Consider the following 18,909-nt stretch of genomic DNA (forward strand, 5'->3'; position numbering starts at 1 on the left):
GAGGGCATTTATGGTCATGCCACAGATATAAAAGCATCACAAGAGTCTGGGACAAATGAACTTCCACAAATTGGCTGTGTGTGGGTGTTTGTGTGAATGTGTGGGTTTTTGTATGTTTTTAGGTGAAAAATCTCCTGACTATGAAGAGAAAACAGAGGTAACCAAAGTAAACCAGACAAAGATTAACTACTTGTTAAAGCCAAATGTTTCTTTTTTGAACTGAAAGAACAAACAAATTATTTTTGTTTAATTATAATGCTTTTTTAACATTCTTATTACAACAAATATGACAAGGCATAAAAACAAAATAATTTGTTTGCCCATGTTAAAAATGCAAAACATGCCGAAAAATGTAAATGACTGTCTGGGAGTCAAACTGAAGGCAAATAAATAATTAAGGACACAGTTTCATTGTTACGAAGCAACACTCTGACATATTACCCCTGATGTATTTTCCCAGTAACGCCACCTAGTGGAGAACATACTGCTTGCTAACCATGAGTGAGTGAGTTACAATCCAGTTACATGAAGTGCTTTGCATCTAAAATGATGGACACACACAGATGTAAACCATCAGTCAAGTCCATCAGTCAGCAAATAAATTTCTATCAGAAGAGTTTTCACAAATGTTGTGAAACATATTATGTGTCTCCAGCTCTAAACACCTGTAAACAGTGTAAAACAATGGGACTGTCATTTGCAAATTCTCTGAAAGTGTTTCCTGCAGGAAAGCTCATGAAGAGACCTTCCTCAGCTTCTCGCACACTGAAACGCAGGCGAACACAGACACACATCCCCTGAGTGAGAATCCGTCTGGGAGGTGTCGAGTCAGTGGGTGTGCGGGTGTAGATAGTGCAGGTCTGGCTGAGGCTGATAGGACGCAGTGAACTGTGACACATCAAACACATACGCAGATACCCAGCATCGCTGCGGCAACTTTCGGCCGAGGCGCACAGAAGAGCACGGTGCTCTGTCGAAGCGTTCATGATACAGAAATCCTTTACTGGCTGCCAAGACATAGGCAGACAGGCAGAGAGACAGACAGATAGGCAGAGAAAAAAATGTTTAGTGCATGAAAAGAAGCTTAATTAAGCAACAGACTTAGGCAGAGAAATGGGGTTTCGTCTACTGACAGATGCTGAAGATGGACATGGTCAGATGTATACCTACTGCACAGATACAGCTACTGCCTTCTGTGTGTGACGTCCTCAAATCCTTGTGTGTGACTGCATCAAGTCATTCTGTGTGTGACTGCCTCGAGTCACTTCTATGTTTAACTGCCTCAAGTCATTCTGTGTGTGACTGCCTCGAGTCATTCTATGTGTGGCTGCCTCAAGTCAAGTGACTCTGTATTGTGTTGCTACATGCTGTGTTTGATTGCCTCGAGTCACTGCAGACCAACACAGAGGCCAGCGCTGGTGTAATAATGAGCGAAGTCTCTGTCCAGCATTAATGAGCAGTTTCTGACCCACATAACGAAACTTTGCTGACCGTGCGGTGCCATTCCTCATCATGAAACACATTTCCCTGATTCTGAAACTCCAATAGCTTTCTGGGGGTTTCTGCGGCATGATACGAAATCCTCCACATAGAGCAGAGATATGTAGCTCCACCATGCACCTGCACTTATAACTCTGCGATATAAGATCTTACAAATATGTCCTGGGTGCCTTTTAAAGGTTAATACAGGCAGGGTGGAATAGTGGCGTCATGTAAAATGTTCCCACGATGTAGCGTGTCGGCGGTGTCCCAGATACAGACAGTCTTAGCAACCAGGGGAGTGGGGAAGGATCAAAAGAAACACCTACTCGGAGCAGACGGTTACCAGTGCTGTGAAAGCAGTGGCTGATGGTAACCCATGGCAACTCCGTATAGCTGCGCTTTCATCAAGAAAAATGTATAATAATAAAAAAATATACAATGCTTGAAAAGCAACTTTGATAGCCACATCTTTCTCTGACTGCATTGATGTGCCACTGGTGCTTGACCCCAATATTCATTTCATTGAGGTATTTGAATATCATTCAATTACAAATGCTGTTTCGGGAACTGGAAAGGAGGCAGGGAGAGGGGAGGTCCGTTTACTGTAGAACTGGGAATGTCCCTGTTTCTATATCCGGCACCACGCGGAATTCGCAGACTGAAGCAGGTGAACATCTTGTAAACCGCTGCCAAGTAAAAAGCCTCCTCGCATTTTTTGTTTTGGTAGAGAACAGGTGCCATGGCACTCTTATATGTGCCCTCCATCCCCCAACCCCACCCCTTCTACAGCTTTTCACTTTTGCAAAGGATCCTTGGCTGTGACATTAATATTCCTGGGATCATTTGCCACAACCCTGCATATGACCTTGGACAGGCTGTTACTAAAACACACATAACTTGCTAAATGCCAGAAACAATTAGCTAGCTACAATTAGCTGGCTACAATTACTTGTGAGCAGAGGCATGTTTCAGTTCATAAACGACGCCCTCCAACCAGGACAATTTGTTTAGGTCTAATCCACTGATGTACAGGATGTCCCTTACGTGACTGGATTCGCTTACCATAACTGTGAAAAACACATACACTTCACTGGCAATAGTCAATCCTCAACCTGTAAGCACAGTAGGATCGACAACACTTGGATTTCCAGAAGAAGACAGCCATGTGTGGTTGATGTAGTACATTTTCTGTAGCTGCAGGCTGTTCCACACATACAGGGAGGCATTCCCCAACAGCAAGCCATTCAGGTGTCAGCGCTTATCACACAAACTTTGGCCATTATTAAAGCAATGGAACAGGAGAGGAAGCGACTTATCAGGAACGGAATTGCGGCTGTGATTTGTTGGCGGGCTGAAGGTGAGTGCCGGCCAGACCGTCACAACCATGACGTTGGCAATAGCACATGACCTTGATGTGTTTTATTGCTTTTACACCTGGTTTTGTTAAGCAAATGGGCAAAAGTAAGGCAACAAAGCAGCAAAGCAATAATTCAAGCAATATAAGTCTTTAATATTGGCATTTTTGTCTGCCCAAAAAAGGAGCAGCTTAGAGTAAGCTTAGAGTAGACCAGCATCCATTGTTGTTACTTAGCAACTGTTGGTCAGTGCAGTGATACAGGTATGATGAAATAATGGATAACAACACTGTGGAGCACTTTCCAAGCAATTGTATTGTTTGGTGAGAACTGACCTGTATCACTGGACAAGTCACAAAGAACGCAAGAACTGGCCAGACTGAGAATATCTGGCAGTTGGGTTAGCGTCAAACTGACAAGATTTACAGTTATTTTCACCAGGCAAACATCTGTAAGCCAAGCAAAGAATTTCATCTTGATAGCTTGATTTAGACTGATCATCTGATTAGTCTATAATACATTAAGGAGATAAATTATTATTACAGTCAAGAGAACGCTCACCATTACGAGACGATCACTGCCTCTCTTCCTGAAATACCACTATAGTACAATGGCAAAAAAAAAAAAATTGTTACTGTTATTTTCAACATGACATCATAATCATATAGTTAACATAAAAAGTCTAGTGAACTTAGATGCATGGTGCAATCCAGATGACATTATTTCATAATAATTCAGACTGGTAGGTTGTCATTGCCATTTGGCACATGGTTGATGAAAATGCTCATTTTTTAAAAAGATGGAATGTATATGTATATGGATGCTGTGCACATTCCCATGTTGCCACCCAAAGCCATGAAACTCTTCTACACTAGATACTCTGGAGTATTCTGTCATACACCTCCACGGAAGGAGAAATTCTGAGGGAAGCTTTAGTATCCTTCACTCTTCTCCCTGGCAGCTGGGACAACCCTTAACGTGAGAAACGTTCCTGGGCGATAGGGAGGTGCAGAGCAATTGAGGGAAGGTGAACAAAGTGTACGAGGCAACCTTACTTCTACGCCAACATTGTTTTGCAGCTCATCCTTGAAAAATAACTACTGCTGAATTGCCCTAACACAAAAAAATATATATACATTTCAGTCTAGACTCAAAAATACAGGCCGATACTCATGAATGGTTTTATCTGTTCAAAGTGCCCATAGATGTATTCCCTGGAATTAAACTTTGCACGGTAGTAGATCTCCGGGAATGGGTGCACCCAGATCTCCGAGCTGGGTGCACCTAGTTCAAACATTTCAAATCATATTTCAATCACAATACTGGTATTCGGGAACAACTGTAAAACATAGTGTTTATAGCATCTGTTCACACACAGTAATGATACACCATTTTACAGCATGCGTGAGCAGCTCTCTACACAGGCCAGAGGAAGCGAGGCTGTCTTACCTCCTCAGAGTACTGGCGGGCACCTCCGGCTTCTCCTGCTGCCCGGAACAGCTGACCGTCCCATCGGGGATGCGTCCCTGCTCCCGGAACATGGCGGCGGCAGCCGAGCCAAAGATGCCCACGGCGTCACGCACGCGCGCCTCCAGCGGGTAGTCCCACTTGTCGTATGCCACCGAGATGGTCCCCGGTGGGAAGGCGTCAGCTGTGCGCTCGGGGTCGCCAGTGGTCAGGCTGGGCACCATCCACACGTAGCTGGCTCCCACCAGGCCCAGCGAGCGCGCCTCGGACAGCACCAGCTCGGCCTCGTCCTTGGAGCAGTAGAGCAGGATGACAGGCGACTGGATGCGCTTGAGCTGGACGTGCGCCCGGTCCTCCGGCTCACCCACGCCCTCCAGCGTCACCACACTCTGGAGGTCCCAGCGCACAAAGCTGTGGTCCACCGTCACGCGGATGGTGGAGACGAACTCCTGGTAGCCCGGGAACTTGGTGGTGACCACCGAGAAGACGTGCCAGTCGTACTCCTCCATCACGGCCAGCATCAGCAGCGCCTCCTGCTGGAGGGAGGCGCCGAACTGGAAGAAGGATGAGCCGGAGTCCTGAGGGGGGAGGTGGGATGAGAGAATAAAAGAGGCACGTTGGCTGGGACAAGAGAAAGGTGGAGAGGGAGAAGGAGAAATAGAAGTAGACAGTCAGAAGGTAGACCAGAGCAGAGAGATGGAGAGGAGAAGAAAAATGCCACCACACAGTCCTGCTGCAGTCACCAGCCCAGTTTAGAATCATGCCTACTTCTTCAAGAGGTGACAGCATGATATCTTAGAACACGCAGTTATTCATGCACATATTCTCCAAAACCCGTCACGAGTCTTCTTAAACGGCAGCCCCGACACAGTCGCTGATGTGAGGGGTCAGATTAAAAACCCAGAGCTTATACACACTGCGCTACACTCGTAAACAGGCTAAGAAAGAAGTGTCAATATACAAAGGGGATTAGTGGTGTGCCGTGCCACGAATAGCAGAGCGGCGTTCCATTTCAGAAAGAAAAAGGCTGTAAGAGTGTTAAACTGAACCGCGAAGAGAAAAGAGAACCGAGTAGCATCACCATAAGCATCATAACCTTCGTGCGTGTGATAACCAACTTTACATCAGCGCATGTCCCAAGCAGGCGATCATCGCAGAGCTGAGACGGAATCCAGCCACTGCAGCAGGTAGTTAATAAATCGGTGGGACACGCTAATTGGGCTCCATGGTTTCTGCCACTGGTCCCGTTGTGTATCGTGCACGCTGCATTTCAGATTTTGAGAGGCTGCACAGTGAACTGGATTAGAGGACATGCTTACAACACTCATACTGTCATGCACACACTGTAAACACACATGCATACGCTCACTCGCATGCATGCGTGCACACACACACACACACACACACACACACACACGCACGCACACGCACGCACACGTACACACAGCATTTCTGATCGACAAGGCCCACTCTTGCATCGGGTGTCAGGAGTTAATCACACAGGTTCACACGCACAAACACGATATTTGGTACTTGAGGTGATGAGAGGTTCACCAGTTTGGCAGGGGGGTTGATAAGAATGTGAAGAGGGCCTGGATTTAACTGCAGAGCAGGAGGCGAGCACACACTCACTCACACACACACTCCAACCCACACACGCGCACACACACACAAAAGAAAGATTCACCAGGAAATTGCTTTAATCGGAAGAGCTCTGAAAGCGCTATCCAATATCCCCATTCCTCCCCTCCTGTGCTCTGTCCAAACATTCCTCAGTAAAAGTATTCCATCTTTCACTCTATATCCAATAGAGCGTTCTTATGTCATGTGTCACTCTTTCTCCATTAGGCCAGGCAGAACAAATTTCCGTATTCAAAGATTAAAGTGAATGTCAAAAAACATTAATTGCTCCAAACGCATTACGCCAGGTGAGAAGCGTGATAAACTGTAATTTGTGTTATCAAACCTTCTGGCTGTTGTGGCCTGCTGCATTATAACCTTTTAGCCACAAAGTCTTTTTGTGGGTAGTGTGGATCTAAAATGAGTCCCTATATGTATGTTCTTTTTCCCAGCTATATCTTCTTAGACACCTGCCTGCCCAGTGCTAAGTGTGTGTCACAGAAAACAATGAATGCAAAGCCAAAATTACCTCTCAGGACAGTTTACTCTATGGGCTATTAGGGGTCCTTTTTAGCAGGATTCAATAGATCTAAATAAATCTAAATGGAACGTTCAGTTTGAGGTGTGATTGAAGGAATCCCAGTACAAGTCTAAAATGCCCTTTCATTTTTTAGAAGGTATTTGATTTTTCATTTATGCAGTACATTTAATATGCAAGGCATATCCATTTCAGTTTTAATAATGGCTTGGCCATTAAATGGGAACATAATGGACCAAATATACAAAATATTTAATATTCATTACAGTTTTAATAATGGCCTCCTCATTAAATGGGACCCATGTATACAACATTTTTAATATTTGCTATTTCTGGGAATTGCCAAAATGTTTTTTCCAATCCATTGTTTCTCTACTAATTTTTAATACACTTAAACCGTCGTTACCGTGGTACCCCAGCATACATCACTCCCCTTCCAACACTACCATATCTGAATATTCTTCCATTACTGGACTGTATTATCTCTCCCTCCTCTGGCCAAACATTTACCCTAAAAAAATATTATTTTATCAAACTCTGCCCCCAAATGTGCTCCGTTTTATCCCAGCGCTACTCCCTTCATCAAAGCACTCCCTCATTCACTTCACCCCAATTTTTGTTCATCAAAGCACATTTAATTACTTTCTTCGTTCTATTCTACACCATTTTGGTCCCAACGATTCTATTAAACCTCTCAAATACTCAGAATAAGGCCTTGATTCTGGATCTCCCTATCCGAACCTCAGCCCACGAAACAGTTCCACATGACGTCTGCTGTTCTCAGACTCCTGCACTTCTTCATACCAAACATCCACTCATCTACCACGGTTTCATCCAACTGTGAAAAAAGACCCTCCACCCTGGCATTCTTCCAGCCTTGCATTACACCTCCAAAAACACTCATCCATCAAACATTTCTCTTGACTGTGTACGTGTACACATACGTACTGTATGTCCTCTTTTTAGGTGTACATGTTGTGTGACCTGCACGTGTGTGCGTGTGAGCGGACATGCAAGTGTGTGTAAGTGTTCCATTGTGATTCTTCCTTCATGAATTGAAACACATTATTGTCTGGTGCATGCAAAGATGACACTCTCGTAATGTCTCCATTAATGTGCCCTTCGGGGCACTCCGGGAAAAAAAAAAACCTCAAACTCTATGAATTCATTAGGCCTTCATTACAGTTTATCTTAAGGGGAACTAAATCAGAAAAGTCCAAGTCCCAGAAACCAGTTAGTGCATGAAATTCATGCGGCTTAAGCAAAACTGCACTCATACTGCAAGGCAATATTCAACCATATCCTGATCCTTTCCTTCAGGACAGATAATGGCAGGATTCGTTTTTCATTTGACTGCAGCTACGATTTTCTCCCGCCTATTACCATTTGTTATGTTAAGGTTTTTGAGATGGCAGATTCACACTTTGCAGCTGACTAACCCTAATTCTTTAATATTTAGGGAGACTTGCTAGAGAAATATACATGTCTACAGCCAAAATGTACATGTGCACCCACTTTGGGGAGCAGATCATCATAGCCCCAGCTCTTTCACAGAACACGCTGTGGCCAGATCATGTTAGTCATATTTTTAACATATGTTTAACTAAGTTCTGTCAGTGTTATGAATTCAACATCAAATCAGTGCTCTGTCTGGTTCAGAGATGACGCACACACATTCGCGCCTTTGCTCAGAGCAGACTGAATTATAATTACACACACAGAGGTTTAATTATTCTCATACATCTACTAAACCCAGAATCATTCTGACTTTATCATCATACATATGACAGGCACATTAATTAATTACACACAATAACTGTAACATACTCATGTGCCAATGATAAGTAAAACAAATGTTTGGTGGACAACTGGACGTGCAAACTTTTATAAAAAATTAAGACATTAGCAGAGGACTGACTTTCAAAAAGGTATTTAATATTTAATCAAGAGTTCCCCTGAATGGTTCAAGGTTTTAAAAAAAGATATCTGTCATTCTAATTTTCTGATGGCTTTCTGCACTCACTGCTTGGCAAGTAGTTGTACATTTTCCTAAATTTATGACTTGCAAGCAGGGTGGTAACACTTGAGTCCAGGCTTAGGACTTGAGTCTAACTCAAGTCAACATTTATGTGCCTTGCACTTGGCGAGCTCCCGACTCAGGCTCGGACTTGATTATGTGAGACGTAATAAACCAGCTTAATAAGCAACGCCACTCTCTATCCCAACGGCTGTCAGTAGTCATTGGTTTGTACACTGCACTTGTGATGCATTCCCATGCATTTTTGGAGTGTGGAAATTCTATGCTTGCTTGCTTTTTGCCTTTGTTTTTTCTAGCTACAGCTGAAAATGCATATTTTGGTACTGAAACCGAATTCCATATCTACTGACTACAAAGAGCACTGTCGCAGCTCAGGAAATGTGTTCCATAACAGCTTCATATTGTTCATTTCATCTTTATGAAAACACCTATGAGAAAAAAAATCTTCATAAGTTTGGGAAAGTTGTGACCCAATGAAGCCACAGTCTAGATAACTATAGATGTTTATATGTACAAGATAAAACTACAGATTTCCACAAAATATTTGGAGCTAGTTTAGAGCTTATCCAGTAGTTTAATATCAGCTCTGTTGTCTGAACTGAACCTGTGTTTATTCCCCCTGCCACCATTACATTGCCACCAGGACGTGACATTTGGCCCCTGACAGAAATATGTGAAATCTTTAGGTGTATAGCACATACAGAGATGTCCATACAGAGATGCTGTATCTGTTATGTCTCAATCCTCTTCAAACAGCAACAAATTTTACACAATGTTGTATTCACAGAACCTTACAATTTTTGCCTTTTGTTTTACATCTGTATGCATCTTGCTGTTTTGGTACTGTATTCTAGCACATTGGATTTGAAATGAAACAAGGGATGTATAAGTAGACATTCAGAAGCTATAATTCAATTGAACCATATAGGAATTACCACCTTTTTAAAAGCCAGGTTACAGTTTGCAAAAATTAACAGTGAAAACAAAAATGTCTGCATACGTCAATGCAGTGTAACATTGTAGAGAGAAATAAATAAACAGCTTGTGACCACATTACCTGATACACAGTATCATTGTCTGTTTTGATGATGCACTTTATCTGAAATGCTTATCAAATGTTTCAAAGACCAAAAGACGGCAGGTATCCTTGCACAATCACAACGGTCCAAAGCATAATGCTTAATAAAGGTGTCTATGGAGATTTTCAGGGATAAACAGCAGACTGATCTTGCCTGGCTACGTCAGTCATTCAACCACAACCTCATTTAGCTGACCATTTAAATGCCTGTGCTACAGGCCTGACATCTGCGCATGTCCCCAGCAGGCGATCATCGCAAGAGCTGAGACGGAATCCAGCCACTGCAGCAGGTAGTTAATAAATCGGTGGGACACGCTAATTGGGCTCCATGGTTTCTGCCACTGGTCCCGTTGTGTATCGTGCACGCTGCATTTCAGATTTTGAGAGGCTGCACAGTGAACTGGATTAGAGGACATGCTTACAACACTCTCATACTGTCATGCACACACTGTAAACACACATGCATACACTCACTCGCATGCATGCGTGCACACACACACACACACACGCACACGCACGCACACGCACGCACACGCACGCACGCACGCACACGCACGTACGCACGCGCGCACACACAACATGTCTGATCGACAAGGCCCACTCTTACCAGGGAAAATGTTACCAGGGAAAATGCCTGTGCAAGAGGCCTGAGAGTGTTACCAGAGAAAATACACAACATCTGGTGATGACTATGGGTCACAGACTTCAGGCGGTCATCAGCTTCAAGGGAGCTGCAACCAAGTACAAAACATGTCAATTTTTAATTATGTTAATTTGTTCAATTACCTTTGGCTTCCTGAGATTGTAGGGGAGGGGGGTTAGGAGGTGGAGGGGGTATAGATGTGCATAAAAAGGGCTGTGAACAAATGCAGAAGCTCTGTAAAAATCATATATGATCATGACATCTGTTGATTATTAAAAACCTGTTAGGCTTTACATGATAATGGTCCCTTTCTTATACATTAACATGTTTAATATGCACATAATTTCACACACCCTCAACATTGTATTTGACTTATTTTATATAAACCTAGAATATATATATATATATATATATATATATATATATATATATATATATATATATATATATATATATAATTTTTACATGGTGCACTAATTATGTTAAACAACTGTTATAATTTTGATAACGACACGTAAATGCAAACATGTTTATTTTTGAGGTATTAACATATGTGATTCATATATAGCTTTCATAGACGTTTTGCATATGGGTGAATTCCATATGACTCACCCTACACAGATGCAAATGCATTCAAATTAAAACTGACATTCATTGTCAGTGCCTCACTTCAAATCCAATGTCCTGAAGTGAGCCTAAATTGACAAAAACAACATCACTGTCCAATCAACTTCAGCCCTCTGCCGTAGATTCCTTTGACTCAATCTCTGGCTTCACTGCTGGTGATAGGAATCTCAACTCTGACTCAACTCTGACTCCTGACAAGGTGCCCTGCCTGCACCGCTGGCCGCGCGGCAGGGAGCTGCTATGTGGAACATACTTCCTCTGTCTCACTGGAGCAGAAGTCTGCCCATACGCAGGAGTGCTGCTGTACTACAGCAACGTAAAAACCCTGTCAGAGTCAAACACCTTACACCACACACAATGCCTAAACAAAATTACAAAAATGTGGGAAGGACCATTATGTGTACTTCTTCCTGAAATTATATTAGCTCCTCACTGTGGTTGATATTACAAATTCAGTTATTTAGTGTAAGATGTGTATATATCAAATTAAGGTGAACCGGTAGGAGGACCATAATGCATTTTAAAAAGAAACTAAACAGAAACTCTTATACATATATGACTCCAGACCTTTTGCTGTGAATGCACTGGTGAGCAGTAACTGCACATTGCCACACCTGCTCCCTCCTATTGCTCAGACTGTTAAACCTGAATAGCTTTAATTCCCAACTGTAGGCAACCAAAGAAAATCTGAGGACAAAAGCTTATCATATTTTGGATACTTGTGCTGAAACACAATAGCTCAAATCAGTATTTTTGAACTTAATTTGCTTGTTTTATGTAGATTTAGTGCAGAATGATGAAATTACATATGTTTTCAGTAAGAAAGCTCATTGTTAGTACTAAGGAGCAGTAAGATCATTGTTAATGATCCCCCATGTCATTTTGCAGCATGTTAAGTGGATCGTCTTTCGAAACTTTACTTAACAGGTTACATTTACTACTCATAAATGAGGTCATAGTTTTGGATTTGGTCTGCACGTCTGAGATTTGTAATGAAAATCTAGAAGGTAACTACATGTGTTTTTCTTATCATAATCTCCTCACATTTCATTTAAATACATTTATCTCCTCTGTTCTTAGTGAGTGTTACGGGACGCTCTCTCCCCCACAAGCCACGTGGTACGGCCTGCCGTGTGCAGGGGGTTTCACCCCATGTGTAGCCATGCCCATCATGATTGCATGCACCTGCACGGGGTTTAACGTCTTGTGTTTCTTTGTCTAAACCTCTGTTAGTGTGTGTATTGTGTTGGTTATTGTTAGTCTGCTACTGTATGTTTACACACGTATGTAGTCATTGTTAAATGTTATTGTAGTCTGTGTTTAGTTAAATATGTTCACCATGCCTGTCGTTAATGTTGTGAGTGCCACCGTTATTCGTATGTTATGTTAATAAATGTATCACATTATCGAGGGAGTCTGTGCGTCCTGCTCCACGCCCTTCGGCACTCGGGCCAGCAGAATCTTTACAGTGAGAGATTAATTACAAAAATCTTAAATATATAGATTATGAAAGCTTTCTTAATATGTTACTGGACTAATCACTGTCTCAGTAAATAAATATAATACATGTTTGCTAGACCAGTTTGCCCCCTTAAAAACTGTACTGTCTCTTTTAAAAAGTCCTCTTTCTGGTATTGTGCAGAACTCCTCTCACTTAAAGCAAAGGGCAGGAAACTCAAGTGACTATAGGACATCTGGCCTCAGTGTACATAAACAATATGACCAGCATCCGGACTACAATAAGCCTTGCCATCCGCAAAGGCATCTTCATCTTCTCATTCAGCTAATGATGGTTTGGGTAATCCTACATCCTGAAGTTATTCAGCATGATTAATGAATGACGTACTTCTATTAATGTCTCTGACTACGCGACTACTGAACAGTGTAGCTTCTCTTCACGCTGCTCCTCTTTCTGACCCAGTTGACATCAGTCTTGCATGTTCATCAGTGTCTTTTACATGTTTTACTTCAGTAACTGTGCGGCATGTCTCCAAGCTGATTAGTAACATAAAGTCTACTACTCACACACTTGACCCTCTCATTTCTACAAAAAATGTCTGCCGGCTCTTTGTCTTGTAATGAATACTTTTATTCATTCTTGTGGTGTTTCAGGCCTACTTTAAAACATCGGACACGGTATACAGTATTTCTTGAATCTGGTTTCTGAATTGGGCACAACACTACCATGCTGCCATGCAGAGGGTTGTGAATAACCCTCTTGTGTCAACAGACTAAGGGTTTCTTAACAACGTATTCTGATGGACTTCGGTGCTGCCTTTGACACAGTTTGTCACACGCTTCTGTTATACTGTATGGAATAATGGGATAATGTTAGGTAGTAATAAATCTCATACTGTACTGGTTTGCCAAGGCATCCCTCAAGGATCTATCCTAGGGCCGTTACTGTTTAATATTTATATGTTAACTTTGGGGCAGATAATTAGGAAATTTGGCGTGAGCTTTCATCTTTATGCTGATGACACCCAAACATATTCCAGTTCTAAGAGCAACTTGGCCTTTGCTTGTGTTCTAATTTCTGACATCAAATAAAAACCTGGATGCAACCTGAATTTTCTTCAGCTAAATTATTTTAAGACAGATTCTTTCTTTGTCATCTATCTTTAAATCTAGCAATTTTACTCAGGTTTGAAATTATACAGGAGTCTGTAACCTAAGTGTCATATTTAATAGCCGACATTTGACACTCACATCGATAACTACCAAAATCTCTTATAAATACTTCCAAGCATAGGCCTTGTCTTTCACCTTTTGATGCTCAGAAATTTGTTTCTTGCTGGTTGTAAGACTATTGTAAGGTTCCTTTTGCTGGACTACCTACTAAATCTCTCCAGAGGCTTCAGTATGTGCAAAATTGTGCTGCCAAAGTTCTCCCTCACACTTCATCTTGTGCTCACATTACTCCTGTACTGCTACGCTGGCTCCCTGTGCATGCTTGTATTGATTTTTAAACATTTATTTTAACATATAAAGCTCTTCATGGTTTAGGCCCTGTTTATCTCTGTGACCTGATAACCTTATACTCCTTCTCGATCTTTACACTCTGTTAGTTCTCTCAGTCTATAGCAGCCTCCTTATAAACGTAAATCCACGGGCAAGAGAGCTTTTTCATGTAGAGCACTTCGATTATGGCATGCTCTGCCTAACCCTATTAAAAATGATATTCCTTTGGATTGTTTGGAAAAGTTACTAAAAACTCATTTTTTTAGTTTGGCCTTTGTCAATGTTTGATATTTTGTTGTTTTCTTTCTGTTCTCAGTTTGTAGTGCTTTGAGTTAAAAAAAAATACAATATAAATTTAATTTCTTGCTATTATTATTATTATTATTATGTACCTTAAATTCACTTCCTGATCCTGGATTTTATATTCACTGGTAGTTTACTGAACAGTTCATATCACCGATTGACCATTTTGTTGGAAATGTAGGGTGACTCTAACTGTAGTATACCGCAGGACCTCGAGGGCTATGATAGGAATATCTGTGCACTGTGACATAAATTAACTACCAGCAATTACAAAACACATGACTGGATTTTGGATTCAAGGTCTGGTGATGAATACCTCTTAAATACCACTGAATAGCAATTAAATGATCCCTAGTCACTTCAAGGCACTTAATAAATCACCCAATCTTCACATACTGTTTTACATATATACATTAAAAAACAATGTTGTGTATATTGTCTTTTAACATATTTTTTTCTGACAGTGCGCTAGCTTCATGGAACCCTTTGGCTTTGGCCATATATACTAGAATAAGGCTTTCCTCCACAGAGACAACAAAGCTCTATTTTAAGTTGCTCTGAACAAGAGTGCTAAATTCTGTAAATGTAAATGTAACTATGGCTGATTCCCTGCTGAGCTCAAAGCACTGTCTGTTGCTGGATACCAGGAAGCATAGCTCAGTCAGCACTTGAAGTTACGTTCCGTCATGCCCTTTACTGAAATAGGTTTGATCCAAGAAGTCGATGTGAAATCACCAGAAAAAGAACATGCAGTCTGATATGATTTTCAGCTGGCTTTTCATAGCTATTGTATGTGTTACTATCACAGAGTAGGTGCACAAGCGAATATGTACATGATGTGTGTATTCATGCAATATGCTCTCTCTATTCTCCTTTGTTTGAGTTTAGCTTCTACATAAAATCAATGGAAGTGGCATGTGTGCAGTGGAAATGGCATGTGTGCAGTGGGGACTGGTTTGCAAAAGCTCTATAATGGAAACAGATTTGTTTGTAGGCAACAAAGTATTTATTCAATTCGCTTTGCCGACTATTTGTGACACAACCTCCTGGTTGCAACTGTTTGCATTTGGCTACTTCTAAGAGTTACGCAGGATAGCTGCCCTCTTCCAACATCATTTCTGAAGCAGCAACTTTTTTCATTTTCCTGTTCCTCCTGAGTCTCAATAAGGGTATGTTCAGAACTGGTAGCTTTGGGGCAATTAAAACAAACCCTGATGTGATTGATGAATGAAATTACACTTACCATGGTGTGAAAAAGTGTTTGCCCCCCTTCTGATATCTTATTTTTTGCATGTGTCACACCTAAATGTTTCAGATCATCAAACAAATTTAAATATTAGACAAAGATAACACACGTAAACACAAAATGCAGTTTTTAAATGAAGGTTTTTATTATTTAGGGGGAAAAAATCCAAAGCTACATGGCCCTGTATGAAAAAGTACTTGTCCCCCTGTTAAAACAGAAATAATCTGTGGTTTATCGCATCTTTGGAAAGCTGAGTTCATTTTCTCTAGCCATACCCAGGCCTGATTACTGCCACACCTGTTCTCAATCAAGAAATCACTTAAATAGGACCTGCGTGACAAAGTGAAGTAGACCAAAAGATCTTCAAAAGCCAGACATTATGCTGGAAAAGGTTATAAAGCCATTTCTTAAAGCTTTGGGACTCCAGCGAACCACAGTAAGAGCCCTTATCCACAAATGATGAAAACAAGGATCAGTGGTGAACCTTCCTAGGAGTGGCTGGCCAGCCAAAATTACCCCAAGAGCACAGTGGTGACTCATCCAAGAGGTCACGAAACAACAACATCCAAATAACTGCAGGCCTCACTTGCCTCAGTTAAGGTGGGTGTTCATGACTCCACCATAAGAAAGAGACTGGGCAAAAATGGCATGCATGGCAGAGTTCCAAGACGAAAGCCACTGCTGAGCAAAAAGAACATAAAGACTCGTCTCAGTTTTGCCAGAAAAAATCTTGATGATCCCCAAGACTTTTGGGAAAATACTCTGTGGACTGATGAGACAAAAGTTCAACTTTTTGGAAGGTGTATGTTCCATTACATCTGGTGTAAAAGTAACACAGCATTTCAGAAACAGAACATCATACCAACAATAAAATATGGTGGTGGTAGTGTAATGGGCTGTTTTGCTGCTTCAGGACCTGGAAGACTTGCTGTGGTAAATAGAACCATGAATCCTGCTGTCTACCAAAAAAATCCTGAAGGAGAATGTCTAGCCATCTCTTCGTGACCTCAAGCTGAAGCGCACTTGGGTTCTGCAGCAGGACAATAATCCAAAACACCAGAAAGTCCACCTCTGCATGGCGTAAGAAACAAAATGTAGACTTGAGTGGCCTAGTCAAAGTCCTGACCTGAATCCGAGTGAGATGCTGTGGCATGACCTTAAAAAGGCAGTTCATGCTTGCAAACCCTCCAATGTGGCAAAATTACAACACTTCTGCAAAGATGAGTGGGCCATAATTCCTCCACAAACACTGTCAATTATCGCAAATGCTTGATTGCAGTTGTTGCTGTTAAGGGTGGCCCAACCAGTTATTTGGTTTAAGGGGCAATCACTTTTTCACACAGGGCCATGTAGGTTTGGATTTTTTTTTCCCCTTAATAATAAACTTTCATTTAAACTGCATTTTGTGTTTACTTGTTATCTTTGTCTAATATTTAAATTTGTTTGATCTGAAACATTTAAGTGTGACAAACATGCAAAAAAAAAATCAGGAAGGGGGCAAACACTTTTTCAGACCACAGTATATTGCGTTGTTCTCAGAACCCATGGACACTTCAATCAACACACCAGTGAGAATCAGAAAGCAAGTGCACACAGCAAAGCAGAAACCACGGCCCCCTGCGGGACAGTATTGGGCACACAATGGGGAGAGAAGATAACGCCCAGTGCACCACTCATGCATCACTGGACATACACATGGACACACACACTTTAGGGTAGCCATTTTTTACATAACCTCCATGTTTTTGGACAGTGGGAGGAAACTCAAGACCCCAAAGGAAATCCATGCAGGCACAGGGATTAACATGGAATCTCCACCCACATAGGGACACAAACCCAAGACCCTAGTGCTGAGAGGCAAACATGCTGCTTGGTCTGTTAGCATGGTTTGTTAGAGCAAATGAAAAAAATGCCCAAGTATTCAAAAATGCACTTCCTTCTGTGGAGGGATTCCTTGCATTGTTTTGCCAGCTGTTCCTGAGTTTTCATAACTACAAACCCAACAAGCACATTTGGCCCAGCATTGAGCAGCGTTCTAGTTCAGTTGGCATTATCGTTGTTATTGTTGCAAAACATGCATCATAAAAGCTGTTCAATCAGGATGTGACATATCCATATGACTTCGGTTTTCATCTTTTGCTTTGGTGGTAAATATGTCAGTGTTAACACTAAGCGAACCAGGATTAAAAACCAACAGTGTATCATTTTCTGCTTTGGGCTGGACCAAGCATATCAACTGTTTTGTTTGAAATAAAGGTATCAGCAATATCTCCCTGTTTTGAAGAAGTGGGCTCGCTGGAGGTGACTGACGACTGCTGGCTATGCAAGGGGCCACGATCAGAAATGCTGAAGGGAAGAAAACCAATGTTATTATACAGACAAATGCCAGGGTACTGTCAAGGAATTGCTTTGACTTTAGTGTCAAGCCTGTTGTATTGTTTGTGCTGTATTGAAGGAGTATTAGTCATCGTTCAGGTGTCAGGAGCAGAGAGTTCAAGATGAGAAAGTAAAAGTCCTCCTCTGGCTTTCTGCTGGATTTGTTCATTTGCTCAAGCCAGCAAGTAGAAATAGTGAAATCATCCAGGTCATCCAAATCATGACATGACACCTCTGCTCACTTTTGATAATTAGGACATGCTAATTACTGGCTATATACATTCTAAATATTTTTAGATTTTACATATTTTACTTGAATAAATGAATAGCGTCATACCCATGGGTTAAAAGCAATTTTGTAATATTGCAAAGATACTACTAAATCATTTTCAGTTTACTTTTTATATTACTTTATTTATATGTTTGTCACTATATATACACAAACATTTCCTTCAGCTGGTTATAAAGACTCTTTTCAGCCCAGTGGCACTTTACCACTGATAATTGCTCTGCATTTTGGTCGATTCGTTTAACTAGGTTCTGAGCCAATTAGCAGACAGCCAGCAGCCCAGCCAGGGGCCACCAGCTTAGTGGTGCATTCCAAAAAAGAATGTTTTTCCCTTATAGACACATTCCATGGAAAACTGTTTGTATGTACATTGTTCCAAGGTTTGTGTCTCCCACCTGTGCAGATAAAGGAATGTTAAGGTAGCTTCAAATTTCAGCCTTCAAGTATCACAGCTGCTACACCTTTGGGTGGTTTGGAGGACAGCTGGTGGTGGGTCTCCTGTAGCTACGAACCAGGAAATGAACCAGAAAATAACACTGTGCCTGTGAATGTTTGACGTGCCAGGTAGCCCAATGCAGATCCAGTCTAAACTGGGTTCAGAACAGAGAACAGGAGCACTGCGGGGTGGGTGAGAAAAGTAGCATGTTCACTGAGAGAAGGCGCTGTTAGTTTTTAATACTTTTATCCTGTGAGAACCACTGTGGACTTATTTTTTTTTTGCGATTTTGCCTTGTGTTACCCCCTTAGGCCAATGTATCATCCACCAGCTACTGTCAAAATGGTGCCGATCCGAGACAGCGAGAGTGTAAGCTTGGAAACACAGTTGTGTTGTGTAATATTCATTTGACCCTGAGAGATACATGCATATATACATAGAAGACACGCA

At 41.6% G+C, this 18,909-nt stretch overlaps 1 protein-coding gene across 2 annotated transcripts in view; it reads right to left on the bottom strand.

Annotated features, from left to right (window-relative positions):
- The window catches only part of grin2ab (glutamate receptor, ionotropic, N-methyl D-aspartate 2A, b), a 57,827-nt gene that overhangs the window by 12,324 nt on the left and 26,594 nt on the right, over nt 1-18,909 (bottom strand). The window contains exons 2-3 of one of the 2 annotated variants that reach the window (XM_027015766.2): nt 10,186-10,309; nt 4,287-4,882 (exon numbers count right to left, since the gene is read on the bottom strand). In XM_027015766.2, coding sequence (XP_026871567.2) covers nt 4,287-4,882; nt 10,186-10,257 — 668 coding nt within the window. In that variant the 5' untranslated portion in view covers nt 10,258-10,309. The remainder of the gene's footprint in view (nt 1-4,286; nt 4,883-10,185; nt 10,310-18,909) is intronic. The other variant, XM_027015765.2, reaches the window with a different exon arrangement.

This window comes from Electrophorus electricus, chromosome 16 (genome assembly GCF_013358815.1).
Source record: "Electrophorus electricus isolate fEleEle1 chromosome 16, fEleEle1.pri, whole genome shotgun sequence".
NCBI classification, from domain to species: domain Eukaryota; kingdom Metazoa; phylum Chordata; class Actinopteri; order Gymnotiformes; family Gymnotidae; genus Electrophorus; species Electrophorus electricus.